Raw genomic sequence first — 16,421 nt, 5'->3', positions numbered from 1 at the left:
CTTATTTTCTTAAAAAAGGTGTTTTCGGAAATGTATCTCCGAAAACGTGTGTTTTTTAATATAAAATATTGATTTCGGAGATGCATCTCCGAAATAAAGTTATTATTCAGAAAATGTGGTGTTTCGGAAGTTCATCTCCGAACGCACCCCCCTTGGAGAATTCGGAAATGAACCTCCGAAAATATGTCTGGACAGAATAAAATGAAAAACAACAACAATTCGCTTTATTTAATCGGGTGAAAATTACAACGATAATATTACATAAAATTAAAGTTACATATTGTTGAACACGGGTAGGTGGGGATGAGAGAGTGGTGGGGAGGAAAAAAGGCTTCCAAATTTCAAAAGGTTTTTTTATTCTTTTAATAAAAATACGTACTACTGTAAGTAACAAATGACGGAGGAGGTGTAACCGGGGCCGGAACATATGACGGAGGAGGTGGATGTCCGGAGGAAGAAGAACCGGAGGTACGTCCACCGCGAGACAAAGGAGCCAATCAATGTAAGCTATAATTTATCATTATCATCAGGGGACGTCATTACAAAAAATTGGGAAAAAAATCTTATTATTTTTAATCTTGATTTTTTAGAAATGACGTCCCCAGATGATAATGATAAACTATAGCTTACATTGATTGGCTCCTTTGTCTCGCGGTGGACGTACCTCCGGTTCTTCTTCCTCCGAACATCCACCTCCTCCGTCATATGTTCCGACCCCGGTTACCACTTCCAAAAACTAACATGATAAATCCAATACAAAAACACTGATACAATCCGAAATCAAAACAAAACAAAACAAAACACGTCAAACAAAACAAAAACATGTTATTCTGCCCGACGAGCGTTACAAAATACACATCAAACAAAATAAAAACACGTTATTCTTCCCGACGAGCGAACTCCTCCGAATGAAGATAATTATACCAATCCTCATCCCACTCAGTATCAGAACCATCAGCGTTGATCACGCCTGAAGGCTGAGCCTGCACGTCCGAGTCATGGACCCCCAGGGGACGAGAAGCAGAACCAGTCAAAAGCTTCTTCTCCTTCACCTCCTTCACCTCCTTCACCTCTTTCACCTCCTTCTTTGAAGAACCCTTTCTTCCCTTAGCGCCCTCTTTAGAAGACGCAGTCCTGCGTGCTGGTTGGTTGTCTGACATGTTCCTGTAAACAATTGAAATCGATTAATATGCGAGACAAAATAAAAAACAAAAAAATTGAACTTCTGATACATTTCGGAAGTTCATTTCCGAAAACTGGGATGGAGGTGTTTTCGGAAATGAACTTCCGAAACACCCCTGCGATGGAGTTTTCTGCAACTTCCATGACAGACCCCTAAACCAAACTTCAAACCAAATCAAAATGCTTCTAAACAACCTAAATACTACTAACAACCTAACCATATATCATTTATGCAATTAAAACCCTAAATAACATGCATTTCAATAATAGATCTAAAAATTTCAAAACTTACAAAGTGTTAGGATTGAGGGCTTTTGAATGTTGTTTAGCAGTGTGATTGGAGCCTTGATGCAGCTTTGGAATTCTGTTTGCACAAATTTTCGCCTTTGCCACTTTTTGTTTTGATTTAGGGTAAATGATTGGGGGAGGGGGAGTGTTCTGATAAATCTGCAGAAATCGCAGTATTTCGGAAGTGCACTTCCGAAATAATGTTTTCGGAAATGAACTTCCGAAATAAGTCAATTTTTTCTAAAAAAGACGCTTTTGGAAATGAACTTCCGAAGCAGGGGTATTTTGGAATTTTCGCTGGGGGTGACCCCCATAGGGAGGTGGCCAAAGAAATTTTCTATTTCAATTCCAAATGTCTAACAAAAACCAAACATGTAACTTGTAAATAATGGGTTTTTTAAAAGATCAGCAGCCATGAAAAAGACATGTCCTAGCTATAATTAATCTAGATATTGATTAATAGTAATGGTTACGCCAAGAAAGGCTTTTGACTATTTTATTTTCTAAATATATTTTGTATTTGCTAATAGTCCATTCTGTTTTTTATACAATCATATATATATATATATATATATATATATATATATATATATATATATATATATATATATATATATATATATATATATATATATATATATATATATATATATATATATATATATATATATATATATATAATTCTCTTGAAAAAATAATAAAAAATATTCAAATTCAAGTTGTTACGGGAGCACTTTGGTTCAACTCTATCTTTCTTGTTCTCAATTTTGTTTCTTAGGATTTCATTTGCCTAATAAAAAATATTCAAATTCAAGTTGCTACCAGAGCATTTTGGTTCAACTCTATCTTTCTCGTTCTCGATTTTGTTTCTTAGGATTTCATTTGCCGTGAATGTTAATCCAATTTCATTGTCTCAGTCATGACCTCAATTTTATGGAACATAAACGCCTCATAGCGAGGGACGAAACTTTCATGCTAGCTAATGAGCCCAAACTATTCGCCCTTTCAAGTTTTCTATCTCAGGGACTCGCTCTTCTAGATCTCGCACTTGAGAGAGTGGCCCTTCCAACTCTCGTGTTTGAAGAATTGTGAATTAGGATGATCAGTCTTAATCACATCGTCCTTCCATGCCTCGTGTTTGAGAGACTGTGAACTAATATACCTTAGCTTAATCACTTCACCCTTCTAGACCTCATGCTTCAAGAATTGTGAATAGAAAAAACTTTAAATAGACCTCGAAAAAACTGACTCATCAATCATTTAGCTCAAAAATATTGTGGAAAAAGCTTGGGCCCACGCGGTGATCACATGATCTCACCTGATCCAACCTAATGTGTCTCAATCATGGACTACCAAGTCCAGCCCACTATGTTTCAATCATAGATCACATGAGAGGGTGTCAAACTACATATTAAGAGATAACTTGAGTCCAGATGGATGACTGGTTCTAATTATTTTCATTAGACAATTTCTTTATCCACCTCCTGGGGTGAGAATCCCTGCTAAAAACTCTATAATACCCCTGACTTCGGAGATGCATCTCCGAAGTCACTTTTTTTTTCTATTTTCTCATAATTCGGAGATGTATTTTCGAATACCCATTTTTTAGTGTTTTCGAAAGTGCATCTCCGAATGGTGTATGAAAAATACGCGTGGAGTCATCAGAAGAAAAGGCTTTAGTTGGGAGTTGATTCATTCCAACCAAATGAGAAAGTACTATTTTGAGATGTTTTCTCTTTGCATCTGAAAACTCAATTTGCATTGCTTCTTCTCTTGGTTGTGAGGTAGAATATGGGTGTTGCAACAACTCATTATTTTTCATCAAAGTGATTGGTTTTGATTTTATTATCTGGGTTTTGACTATAGGTAAACATTGAGAAGTGGATGGATCTGCAGAAGAAAAATGAGAGACGCCTAATTGACTCAAAGGGGACTCGGAATCGAGAGTTTGTTCCTCAACCCAGTTGGTGTTTTCGAAAATGTATTTCTAAAAACACATTTTTTCTGGAAAAAAAATTTGATTTCGGATATGCATTTTCGAGAACACCTTTTTTTTTCTAAAAAATAAGGTATTTTCGGAAGTGCACATCCAAAATCATCTTTTTTTATAAAAAATATGTATTTGGAGATACACTTCCGAAATATATGGACGTTTTAGGAATTTCGCGCGGGTCTCTAAGAAGGTTGGGGTGGATAAAAAAATTGTCTTTTCATTTATTATTTGGTCAAGGCCATGTGATGTGTGGCCAAGCATATAAAACATTTAAGTTGGTCCCCAGCCAAGAAACCAAATCTATAAATACATTAGATATACGCTTGGCGCTTCGAGAAGATATTCACTTTCTCGCATATCATACCTCAAAAACCCTCTTGAACATCTCATCGCAGGCAATATATCCTCTATTGTATTTATCACAAGCACACACTCAAACGCTCTTATGGCTCTACCATTTATTCCAAGCGGGCACACTTTTATAAAATAAGCATTATGAATCTCATTTGTAATAATTAAACAGCCTTACATAATACCCCTTAATCAATCTTACATGAACAAAATAAATATGTTGAGATTGATTGTCTTTATAAAAAGCTTGTGTCAAGTGAAAGTGCACTTCATTTGATGGTTCTAGCAACTTGCTGGCAGACATTTTCACATAGGCTATTTGAAGATAAGGAATGATTTACATATGACTAGCTTGATACCTACAATTTGTATGCTTAAACTTTGTATAAGGTGTTGAGATATGCAGAGTTTATTCTTTATTGAAATTGATTGTTTATATTTACTCTTAATTAAGGAATTATCTTTGTACAACTTTAATTATAATCAGGGTGAGAGCTAATCTATTTATTTAAATGCCATACAAAAAGCTTTCGGAAAGTTATGATTTGAAAATCAAAACTTGAAGACAAGTGTTTGGAGAAAGCCAAAGATTCAATACACTACAAAAAATTGAGAGGGATAAAATAATCACTGTACATTTAACCTTGACAGAAATGATCCACCATACCCTTTCAACATGCACCAACCATGTTTTTTCTAAGCAACAAAAATTTACACCTGCATTCATCATATAATACAATGCAGCAGACATATATTGAGGGTATAAAGAAAAAGAGAACAGGCATGAATGGAAGCTGCAATCTTTATCTTAACATTTACAAGATATAAATTTTGAACATATAAAACAAATGAGCCCCACCTCATGAATTTTCGTCACAAAGGTCGGTTTGAGATTCACTAGTTTGTAAGCTTGGAGGAGACCATTGATCCGGCACCATAAGAAAATATAAGCTCATTGCTTTTCTGAACCGTTTCTTGTACTGCTGTGGTGATATAACAGTTGGAGAAGTATTCTTGGGTCCACCAAGAATGCCCGAGGTCTTAACCCAGGTTTCAAGGTGCTTGTCCCATGTATATTGCCTCATAAAATCAATGATGCCTAAAACCAGCTCATGCTTCTCCTCGTCCACGCCAACCAGCAATGAGTAGTCCATCACATATATTGACTGCAATCATATGCATACAGTTTTATATTTTCTAAACAAAATCGTAAGATTGTCATATATTTAGAGATGGCTGTGGCGTGTAAATATGGTTGCGTGGTCAAACAGAAGTTCTCTCATAGATAGATAAATCTTGCAAGTTTTAGCTATTTTTTGTTCTTCTCAATTGACAGTCAAAATTAAAATAGAGAAAAAGAGAAAGGAAATTTTATGTGAGAAAACCCAAGGTAGAATTGGGGTAAAGCATGAAAATTAAGAAGGGCAATCAGACTTACAGCAAGGAATGCAGTATCATTCCACACGGCCCTCTCAAGAAGCCGTTTTGCCTTGTTCCCAACAAATATTGGAGAGGTTGGCATAGCTTCAATGAGATTCTGATCCAGAAGAACTTTATTGCTCCCACTTGTATCTGGATTGTACCTTGATCTAGAAGAACCTTTGAGGTCATAAAGCCGCCTGATGTTCCGCCGATAAAGAAGATTTTCCATGACAAGAACATCCATTTTTGTCTCCTTCCCTCCTTTGAGATGCTTTGATGTTACCTTGAAAGAAATTTAGACATACCAGCACACCCAATAAGAACAGAAGAACATATAAATGATTTAGACTAAGAAAGCTGTATCACAAGAATGATTCATGCCAAATCTATGATGAGAACATTTATTTGGTTGCTTAAGTATGTTTCTTCATATACAGTGGCTAAAATATTGGATGGAGCATGAATCTGATAGAAAAAAAAAATACTTGGATAATCCAATGATTCACATACTGTTCCCAAATACTTCCATCATAAACTCCAGTATATATATCTATATATCTATATATTTAATATGAAATATGAAAACACATTCAGTACAAGGTACGCTAGTCTTAAACCTAAGCTTATAAATACATTAATGGGGAAGGGCAGGTACCGCAACTTTATAAAGAAGTACGCAAATTAGCATGTACTGCATCAATATGAATTGATCTACAACTTTACATACTAGATAATAGGTTAATTTAACAAAAAGTACCTGATAAATGCCCAAGATCTTTGCTAGACAGGTTGGGCTTCCTGTATTGATTGACTCGGATAAATATTTAAAATAAGCTGGTGCAACCTTGATAAATGATTCAAGCTCTGTCTTTGTAACCTGCTTGACAACAAATCTATCATCGAGAGTCTTTGCAAAGAAAACATTACTCTTTCCTCCCTGAGCCCCCCACTTTTTACAACGGCTAAGGGACCGCACAAAATCTAGTTCAGTAGGGCAACAAGTTCTTCTTAGAGCCTCAAATCTCTTTGCATAGTAGCAAGTTACAGTATATTTCACTTTTCCAAGCGAGCTGTCATCATTAAAAGAAACCCTTGCATGAAAATCCTTTGAGTACAGGGATGAATCCCCAAGCAGTGAACTTCTAGACCCTGATGTGGATAACGTCGTGCTCTCATCAGAAGATCTGTAACTATTAGTAATAGTCTCATCAAAAGAGTTGAGAGAAAGTAGGCTCGTAGAGTCAAATAGTGGTAAAGAAACTGAACTGTCTAAACTGTCTTTAGGTCTATCAGATTCTGACATCTGGATATGATAATCTTTTGATACAAGCACGTGTGCTATAACACTAGTAGGTTCATCATCATAGACAGGCACTATTGTATCATTAATGCCAGCAGGCAGAAGCAGTCTAGCACCAGTCTGGCGGTCCAACTCTCGAAATGATAAAATGTGGACAAAGTTGTAATCAACAAGCTTCTGTGTATTGAAGGCTGAAGTTTTGTTTACAGAGCATGAATTAGCAAAAGGCATCCCAGCCCATCTAATATCAAGTCCTTTGGAATGCAATCTAGAGTCATGAGTGTAGCCTGTTTCAATCCCACCTATATCAGCAGTATAGTTATCAAGATTGGATTTTGCAGTAACTTTTTCCGTAGGTGATTGAACCATCGCAGCTTCCATATCAGAAACATGACAACCATTTTCCTTGTATAGTTCATTTTCTGGGTGAGTTTCACCAGTCCATGCTGCATCAAGGGTATCAGATAAATCGGCCACATTACGAGACCCTCCTTCAGACGAAGATCTCCTCCGTGCAGATCCTCCAAACTCCGAATAGTTAGATTTATCATTGATATTTGTGCCAGGAGAGAGGGAAAGATCAAACTTAACATGGGCGGTGTCTTTACTTTTGTCCTCACCTTTGATCATTTCACCAGACTGGCTAAGGTGGCTAGTGTTTTCTAAATCAAGGTTTCCATTAGGTTTTGTTTTCAAAAGAGAAAAATCAGAACTGCTATGGCCTCTTGCAGGCCTTGTGGCCACATCTGTATCAACAACCTTTTCCTTAGAGCCAATTGATTTCTCTTTCTGATAGGAGTTCCTTGAATCTTGTGAAAAAGTCATTTTACTTTGATTGGATGCATATACCAAGCGCTGGTCCCAAACATAAGAAAGAATAAGGATATGCCGGCGCAATTTACAGAGCTCTAGAATATCAACCATGAGTCCGCCAGTTTTGGCTTCTTTATGCAGAAACTTTTGTAACAATTCCTAGATATTCAACATTCCAAAAGGGGAACCAAAAATTAATGTGCAATCACCTATTAACGAGCAAGTAAAATCGACAAAATTTAAATGAACCCAGTTTCTTTGTCAATTAATTTGGTAAGTAAATGGAGGACTAGAAAGAACAAGAGTGTAGTCAAAAAAATTATTCCTTTTCATTTGGAAACACTTTTTTTGAAAGATGAGGGGAAGGATCAAGAGAGTAGTTGAAGGAGAAACGAATCTCAATGTCTCAAACCAACTTACCTCAAGTTCTTCTTTCTCTTTCTGCATCATTCCTTCAAGTTCAGCAATCAAATGCCTAAAATCTGCAACTGTATTTCCACCTTCCTGCAGCACATAACCTGAAAACTTCTCTGAAATTTGATTTAGAGCGTTGCACACTTCACTAAACAGTATTTCAGCCTTGTTATGTACCTGTTGGACAAGATCAACAATCTCATGAATACAGAAAGATTCAGAAGTGGGTGCTATATCTAATATCTCAACTAAGATTAGCTTATCAACCTCATCTACTTCTTTCTGTAGCCAGTCCTGACCATCACAGTTGAATTCTAGTTTAGATGGGGGAAGATAAACAGAATGAAGGTCAATTGAAGCATAGCGAAAGCAGGCAACCATCTTCCCAAATCTGCATACAAAAATGAAGATGATTCAAGAAGAAAACCGGCTGTATTTGTGTAATGCAGTTCTACCGTCACACCTTACAGGTAAAGACTTTGTTTATGTAACTGATTAAACAAAACACTAACTTTCTTAGAATTTCAAGTCAGTATAGTTTTTGCTCACTAATAATTCAAACACACCCCATTCATCATGCATCTAATTTATGAGAAAAGCATACCCGTAGAATCTTAAACAGTCTCTGTGGAGAGAATGACCACAATTTGCAACCCTGCTTGCTGCTGCATGATTTGAGAAACTCAGTTCTAAGAATTTCCCAAAGGATAGGCCCCAGGCCGCATCAGACATAACTACTCTCCGTGTGGCAGGAGGAAAACCATTTACACGAGGACATTTCAGGCACCTGTGCCACATCCAGATTTTACCTTCCCTTTCCCCTGGTAAAGGAAACTCAGATAGTTTCTTAACAGAAATTGTCAGGCTCCCTTGCCTATGAGTATAACAATGAACATGAGCTTCCGGTGGCATTTCACATGAGCGGCAAGTGTAACTCTAAAATGGAAATGTTAATTCTTATTAGTAGAAATTGTGATACAATTTACGTGTAAAAAGAAGGGATCTGCAAGAACAGATACCTGATCAAATAGTTGATCTCTCAAAAATCGACCCAAAGGCTTATCGGAGCTTCCATAGTATTTAATTCTCACAAGATGGGACCTTTCACAAACAGTTCCTTTCCACACACAACGTGTTGATAAGAAGACCAAAATACTCTGATGGTCGGAAGTTGAGGGAGGAAAATCTTCTTGTGAATGTATCATGTCATTATCAAAATTATTGTCATCATCATGTTTTACAATAGGTGACTCGGGATCAGCTCCTAGATTTGAAGCCAGTGCTACAGCTTTGATGTGGTTATTGCCATCTCTCCCGGAAGGCTCAAAGGTGCCAAAGAAATCTGAAATAAGATCAGCGCGTATCATTGTCTTTGTTCCTTCATCTTGTCTGTAATGTACAGATTCCTTGGGACGTTCTTTGCCATCCTTCTCACAAGCAACACTGTTGATAGGTTCACCCACCAGTGATCTTTCAATGGATCCACTGCAGCAAGATGAGGTTCTATGTGCCTTGTACCCATCATTACATTTCAGTACTTCTTTGTTAGTTCCAGCACCCTGATGCTCTCTACCAGTGACAGCAGAATATCCAGGGATTGTTGAAATGGATTTTACAATACTAGAAGGTTTATCAGGTAGTGCAACGGTTATGGGAGATTTTAAGGGAAGCTCTAGGGGTGAAGCACCTTCATCTGCCAGAAAAGATGTTTCCAGCGCCAAATGATAGGCTGCAAAGACTCCATATTGGACTACATGTTTCACCTTCTTCAACTCATCCCCATTTGATCCTTTGAGCAAGATCTTCAAAGTAAAATAAAAAATATGAACAATGAACCGACACAGGGAAAAAGTGAAACAACAGAACATGTCCCAAAATATGTCCAGTTAAAGAACTTACCGTGCAACCCAGCGGTTTCGGGCAATCCTCAAAGAACATCAAAGTTTTCGTTGATTTTTTCCCAATTTGTCCAGCACTACCATGTTCCTCAAAGAACTTGTCGACGTGGAACTTTTCACAGTAACCCAGTTTTGGGGAGGTCAAATGATCAATTGAAGGGACGATCTGTGCCCCGGTACAACGGGCAATACGTTCTAAAAGTGGCCTTTTGATATTCAGAACAAGAGATATGTCTTTAGCAAGAAGGTATTCTTGAGCATAACGAGATACTGACTTCTCTACCAAAAGAACACTGGGGTGATGAGCATCAATCTTCGCAACTGCCATCTTCAAATGGTCCATCTCCTGGGAAAGAGTAAAAATTTCATGGTAGTCAGAACAGTTAATAATACTACTTCTGCCTAAATATAAGACCCTCTTGAGAAAAAAAATCCCTTCTTATAAGACCCTTTTTGAATTTTCAACTGCATTAATTATTTCTTACCAGCATACCCCTATTTATTTTACATCTTTTTCAGCATTCAACATAAATACTAAGATGAGAAATAAACTGATTATCTCTCTTGAAGGACAAACGTGTAAAAACAATATCAATTATAAGCAAATTTAATATTGCTACTAACTTTCTTAAATCCCGTGATTTTGCAAAGAAGGTCCTATATTTGGTATATAATTATCAATTTATAAGAGCTGAATTTGATGGAGAACCTGCTGTAACAATGTATCAACACTTGATAACTGGTTAGAAACACGTTGATACTCCAAAGCACCTCCAAGTATTAGAAAACGTGGTTTATCAATTTTTGATGTCATTCGCCGATGAGCCACATTCTTCTTACAAACTATGCCTTTAACCACCAAACTGGAAATAGAAATTAGAGCATCAGGGGTATATAAAAAATAAGAAACAAGAAATGGCGAGTAAACCAATAAAGCCTTCTACCAAAACGAGAATCATATGGATCAGATAATACACTTTTCCACTCACCCGCATTTTCAAACACCAAGATTGTGATATTATTAAGAAAACAGACTTGCCCCAGTTACCAGTGTACTCTACCATCCTCAGATTGCCTTGTCCCTAGCAATCCATCCCCCAAATAAGCATAATGGACTTACACATTTAGCAGAGAAAAGATGCATAAAATTATACTGTACAAGCAGTTATAAGAACTTTTTCCTAACAGATATTTTAATCAGGGAGGGATTCTTTCCACTAGAATGCATATGACAAAAAATAAGGGTAGAATAGGATTAAAAAGAAGAGATAAATCAATTGACTGTCCTTCAATATAAAGGAACCACCCCTCTCTCTTCATTCGATTCTTTCTGCTGTGAGCATTAATTATGGGCCTATTCTTGATAGTGGGCCTACCAGAGGTCAAACTATAATGATTTTTTTTGTCCGAGTATTTTTCTCTGATGCAGGGAAAAACTATGGAAGGAATCAAAGCTACACAGTTATCAGTAACATAGATCAAAATCATACACATATGTTGTCTACCAGAAACAGGAAAAACATAGCAAAATAATCGCTTGAGAAGCATACAGATTAATACATTAGTCCATTACTATTTTCACTATCTATACCTTTCATTTCGATGCCCACAAGCTATGCATTTAACCTTTACATATCCACCAGGATCCATACCTCCACCCCTGCTCGTATCAGGCTTCAGAAGGGTTGCAGCTTCCCAAGACAGAGTGGTAATTATATCCAACCAACTCTCTTTTCCGTCGTCATCAACAGTTAGGCTTTCCACCTGCAAAAGCTGAGCTACCAGAGCTCTAAAATGCCCTTCCACAACATTCTTCATGGCCTTCCTATTATCACCTGATTTATCTCTGCTGCTAAATTCTCCAGAACCAAAGCTAGAGGAGGAACGTAGATATCCCCATTCTCCAGTACTACCTTCATCTTCATCATCATCATAAAGAACAGCTTCTTTATCATCCTCTTCATCCTCCGCCTCTGGAGGTAGCCACAGAAGCCCGTTATTCTCAAAATCCACAGGCTCCAAATTATTAGCCTCCTCCTGATAGGGAGATGTTTCGCATCCATCAGTATGATCATGCTCATCAGCTTCTTTTCCCAGTGCTTGAACTCCATCTGCACCTTCTAGCTCAAGATTTTGTGGTGCCTCTACACAATTCGAACTTCTTTCCTGACTGTTATCTCCATCAGAATGCCTTATATGTGGTCCATAGACACGGTCAATCCCCTGAATGTTAACTAGGTCGTCATAGTCATTGATGCGAGAATAAGGTCTTGATTCTGTATCAGAATGGTAAACACCATAATCATCATCCTCGTCGTCACTCCTGGTTCAAAAGAATAAACATATAATAACAGTAAGAACAGGAAGAAAAAAAACTGATCAGAACAACAGAATTGACCATATCATGATTTAATGCACCAGTCAAATGTATATTTCTAAAAGTCAATGAATCAAAGTTTACAAATAACATTCAGAACTAATGCGAAAAGGGATTCTGTCTATACAATCACTTTTTCTCTATAACACATTCGCACCCCATATCTACAGACATACTAAATAATATTGTTACAAGACTAGCACTCATCTATGTAAAAACATATTATCAACAAGCAAGAACTTTATCTCAACTTCCAAAAATGAACCATCAAAGAAAGACATACCTGTTGAAGCAATAGCCATATTGGTTAGAATTCAAATTCTCTACAGCCAGAGAGGCATTAGGGCTCCTCTCGGAATTTAAATTTTCTTGCTCATCCATTATCAGATTCAATTGGGTAGATTGATGTGGACTACAAGGCACACACTGATAAGATCCGGTTGAACAAGGAACTGAACCGGCAGTGCTGCTACTACTGTGACAGGTGCAACTAGACTTAGAGCTGACCAAGCTTGTTGAAGAAGGTGAAGGGCTGAGACAAGGAATGGCTGAGGGAGTGCCATTATCAACTGCTGCTACTCCCTTCTCCCATTGTTTAAAGCAATAGTTACAAACCCTAATCCTTTCCCAATCTTCACGAGTAGTATTTGGATCATGCAAAGACGCAGGAACAGAATTGGCAGTACATTTTGCACAAAAAACACGACCACAGATTCTACAGTGATGCCTACGGTTGAATACAGTGAAATGTGAATCACACTCGTAGCATACCCTACAGCTTTGATCTGGCATCCAAAAGTCCCTCGACACATTTGGTGGCTCAATCCTTCGAGGGATCCAGGACCTAACTACATCAACAATATCAGATATCTTCTTGTCAGGGGTGCCCATGGACTGTGATTCCACCCTAACCCACTCATTATGAGTTCTTCATTGACCAGCCTTGTTAACAATCCATGTATCTTGGCTCATAATGCTGGTAAAACAAATAAAAATGCTTCAGAAATGAAGAAAAAAAGAAAACAACCAAAACAAATACCTCTTTATAATACCACATCCAATCATCGTAATTTTTAAAGTAAGAAGAACCATATATCATTAAACAACAATAATATTCAGTTAAGAACTGTGAATCAAGTCAAAACTAACTACATCAGTAGCTGCATGAACCTTAAAAAATACACAAAAATATGTTATAATATTAATAGGTTTCATTCAAGTCAAATTTCAGTCAATTAGGTCGAATTACTAAAACAATCTTGTCCAAAAACAACATCAACAATTGAGAACAATATTTTAACCTAAAAAGCTAATAAAATACAGCTAAAAACCTCAGCATGTCATGGTTATTATTGCCTTACCTATTCCAATCCCTAATATCAAAAATCCCTGAATTCATCGAACACCAAAATTCCCAAACACAAACATCAAAATTATAACATATAGTATACAATTAAGTTACCAAATGGAGTTTGAAAGATTGTGAAGAGGCCAATGGCCATAACAAACAACTCAATTTCTGAGTTCAGATGATTTCACTAAGCTCAATGCATAATCATAATCAAGCAAAAAAATCAACAGAAAAAACAATAAACCATATGCAAATATCACAAACTAATCATAATCAAGCAAAGAAGCATATAATCATCATCAAAATTTGAACAATCCAGAAAAAATAAAGAGTGAAAATATGAACATGCAAGTGAAAACGGAAACGGAAACCTTATGAGAAACCGCTATTATCAGATCTCAGAGTAGAGAGAGTCACAGAAAGAGCTTGTTCAGAAAACGCCAGAGTAATAATTAATTATCATTATTATGAGAATTAGAAAGAGTGTGAAAATAAATGAATAAATGAATTATGAATAATAAAAAAAAGAAAAATTTGAATGATGAGAGGTAAGAAGAAGCAGTGAAAGAGAAGTGAGAAGAGTCGTACAGTCACACACTAAAAAAGCAGCGTTTGCTTCGCGCCACACCTTATCACGTGTGGATCCAAACTCTTCTTATACCTCATCTTATTATTATTTTATTTTTTTTAATACTTTTTTACTAAATATTATTTTTAATATTTTGAAATTTAATTCCGGTTGAGAACATTATAGAAATATTAGTAATTATTACTTTTAATATCTTGAAGTGTTTAATTTTTATAATTATTAAATTTATAAATATTAGTAATTTATTATATTAATATATAAATACAAAATAAATATTAATGTAAGTGATTAAATTGTATATCATATTTAACTCAATTAATATATTTAAATTGAATTATTTTTTAAAATATTTATTAATTATTACAAAATTTAAATAATTTTTTGAAGCTCTTATATAAACGGCATAATTTCTTGTGTTGCTTATAGTTATATTAATTCATTATTAAATATGTCCCAAATAAAAAGATTATTTCTATTATTTGTAATTTATTTATTTATTACCTTTATACATACTTAACTTAGACTCTACACTTTAAATTAATAATAACTAGTAATAATAATAATAATAATAATAATAATAGTATTAAAAATGTTTATTTTTGTTATAAAATTATTATGTGTATGAGAATGAGAATGATTGTGATATGTATATAAAAAAAAATGTTTATTTTTAATGTAAAAAAACATATTTTTGGATATATTTTTTAATTTTCTATTTTTATTTAAAAGGAGATTTCAGCCTTTAATTTTAAATTCATTTATTCATCGAATACAATCGGTTATCATTTATCAACAATATTTTAAGAATATTTATAAATAAAAGATTACATATATTTTTGTAGTATAAATTTAGTGCACGCCACAGACAGTGTAAAGTAACTTTACACATAAAATTATTCAAAATCATTATATTTATCATGTTATATTAATTTTTTAAAATTAAAATTGTACTTTAATTATATACATGATTGCGACTTATTTTTTTAACCGTTTAATTAATTAACAATATGAACTATTTATCTTTAAAAATGGTTGGTAGAAATGTTAACTAACTGCCACGCACCTTATACATCTGTAATTACACGTGTTTTCTTCAATTGTTAATTATTTCCAATAAAAAATAAATACATCGTTTTCTCTTATTTCTTTTTAGTGAATATTATCATTTTCTTTTTCTCTTCTTAGATCACGATTATTATTTCTTTACTTTCATTTTTCCTTTCCCACTATCACGAGAAACTTGACATATTTTCGCGGAAACGACATGCAACAAATCCAACCACTACGAGTTGTATCAATTTCAATAGATTCCATAAATAGAAAAATGCAATAACTATTAACATCATGTTTTTTTGTTTTTTATAATCATTATTATAAGAATAAAACCAAATGAAACTCTACTATAGAAAATGAGGATAAAATCAAGCAGGAATTTTTTTTATGAAATTATTTTAAAATAATAATAATAATAATAATAATAATTTTATATCAAATAATATTTTTATAATTTTTACTAAAGTTATTAATATGAAATTTTTATAATATTTATGATTAAGTTGTAATGGGTGTATTAATGATTTTTCTTATAAGAAAACAAAAATTATTGACATTATGGAAAAAGTGTAAATCACATGACAACTCATTTTTAGATAGAAGTGTTGTAATGAGAGATGAATATGCCGACGTTAGATCAATCTTGGTAGTTGAGTGAATATGCCAAACTACTACAATCAATGTAGACACGTCAAAAAGTGAGATTCAATATTCAATGGAAATTCTAAGATTTGTAAATATGTACTAATATTCAATATGCCAAACTACATCCATTTTTAAATATAACAAATTAAGAAAAAACAATGACCTCGCCTTGAGTTGTAAACTATTAGTCTCATATAATGAAATATTTTTCTAGATTTTATTTAAAATTGTTAAAATTTTAAGAGTATTACTAATTGTTCTTATCAGTTAGAGGCTAAATATCAATGTTCAATCATGCACAAATTCGGTCAAGGTTATCCAATATATATAGTCAATATATAAGATTTAAGATACGTTTTTATGATTTTTACTTTTCATTATACTCATCTTAGACTCCGTAATTGACTTTGGCGTTAGAGCTTTAACCTTACATGTTCACCCGTAACTACATCGTACCGAAGATCAACATCATTGATTCCATAGTCTTACATCATCGATAAACATCAATTATGGTTTCAATTCAGAATAGTGTTGCGGTTGGTGGAAAACGACATTGAATTCCCGCGAAATTTTGCAAACAAATCATTAAAGATTCAAAGCCAGATCTCTACCAATACATTGCAAGATGGGGGAATGGCATCATGCGTCGCACCAGAGAACTTTGTCAAATTCTCTGATCCTACTCCACTTATATTCTTTGTCATCGATGAGATTTGCATTAAAGTAATGTGTAATGAAGATCTGT

The 16,421-nt window shown here is 34.8% G+C and overlaps 1 protein-coding gene across 1 annotated transcript; it reads right to left on the bottom strand.

Annotated features, from left to right (window-relative positions):
- Positions 1-4,423: 4,423 nt before the first annotated feature.
- On the bottom strand, positions 4,424-13,965 carry LOC131630080 (1-phosphatidylinositol-3-phosphate 5-kinase FAB1A-like). The gene is made up of 12 exons (XM_058900879.1): positions 13,761-13,965; positions 12,322-13,014; positions 11,253-11,984; positions 10,371-10,524; positions 9,663-10,007; positions 8,783-9,565; positions 8,368-8,699; positions 8,031-8,154; positions 7,770-7,940; positions 5,994-7,508; positions 5,253-5,519; positions 4,424-4,980 (listed from the first exon to the last, which is right to left on the bottom strand). The coding sequence occupies exons 2-12, from the start codon at positions 12,927-12,929 to the stop codon at positions 4,675-4,677; spliced, it is 5,337 nt and encodes a 1,778-aa protein (XP_058756862.1). The 5' UTR covers positions 12,930-13,014; positions 13,761-13,965; the 3' UTR covers positions 4,424-4,674.
- Between the last annotated feature and the right edge of the window lie 2,456 nt (positions 13,966-16,421).

The sequence above is a fragment of the Vicia villosa genome, linkage group LG1 (genome assembly GCF_029867415.1).
Source record: "Vicia villosa cultivar HV-30 ecotype Madison, WI linkage group LG1, Vvil1.0, whole genome shotgun sequence".
Taxonomy (NCBI): Eukaryota; Viridiplantae; Streptophyta; class Magnoliopsida; order Fabales; family Fabaceae; genus Vicia; species Vicia villosa.
The sequence above is the reverse complement of the archived record's forward strand: the minus strand, read 5'-3'. Positions and strand labels throughout refer to the sequence as shown.

Excerpts from the sequence above, each read along its gene's own strand:
- LOC131630080 (XM_058900879.1), bottom strand. The coding sequence starts at position 12,929 with ATGGGCACCCCTGACAAGAAGATATCTGATATTGTTGATGTAGTTAGG. Across the intron at positions 10,008-10,370 it reads TTGATACATTGTTACAGCAG|GAGATGGACCATTTGAAGAT; the intron begins GTTCTCCATCAA and ends ACTCTTTCCCAG. Across the intron at positions 8,155-8,367 it reads GACTGTTTAAGATTCTACGG|ATTTGGGAAGATGGTTGCCT; the intron begins GTATGCTTTTCT and ends TTTTGTATGCAG.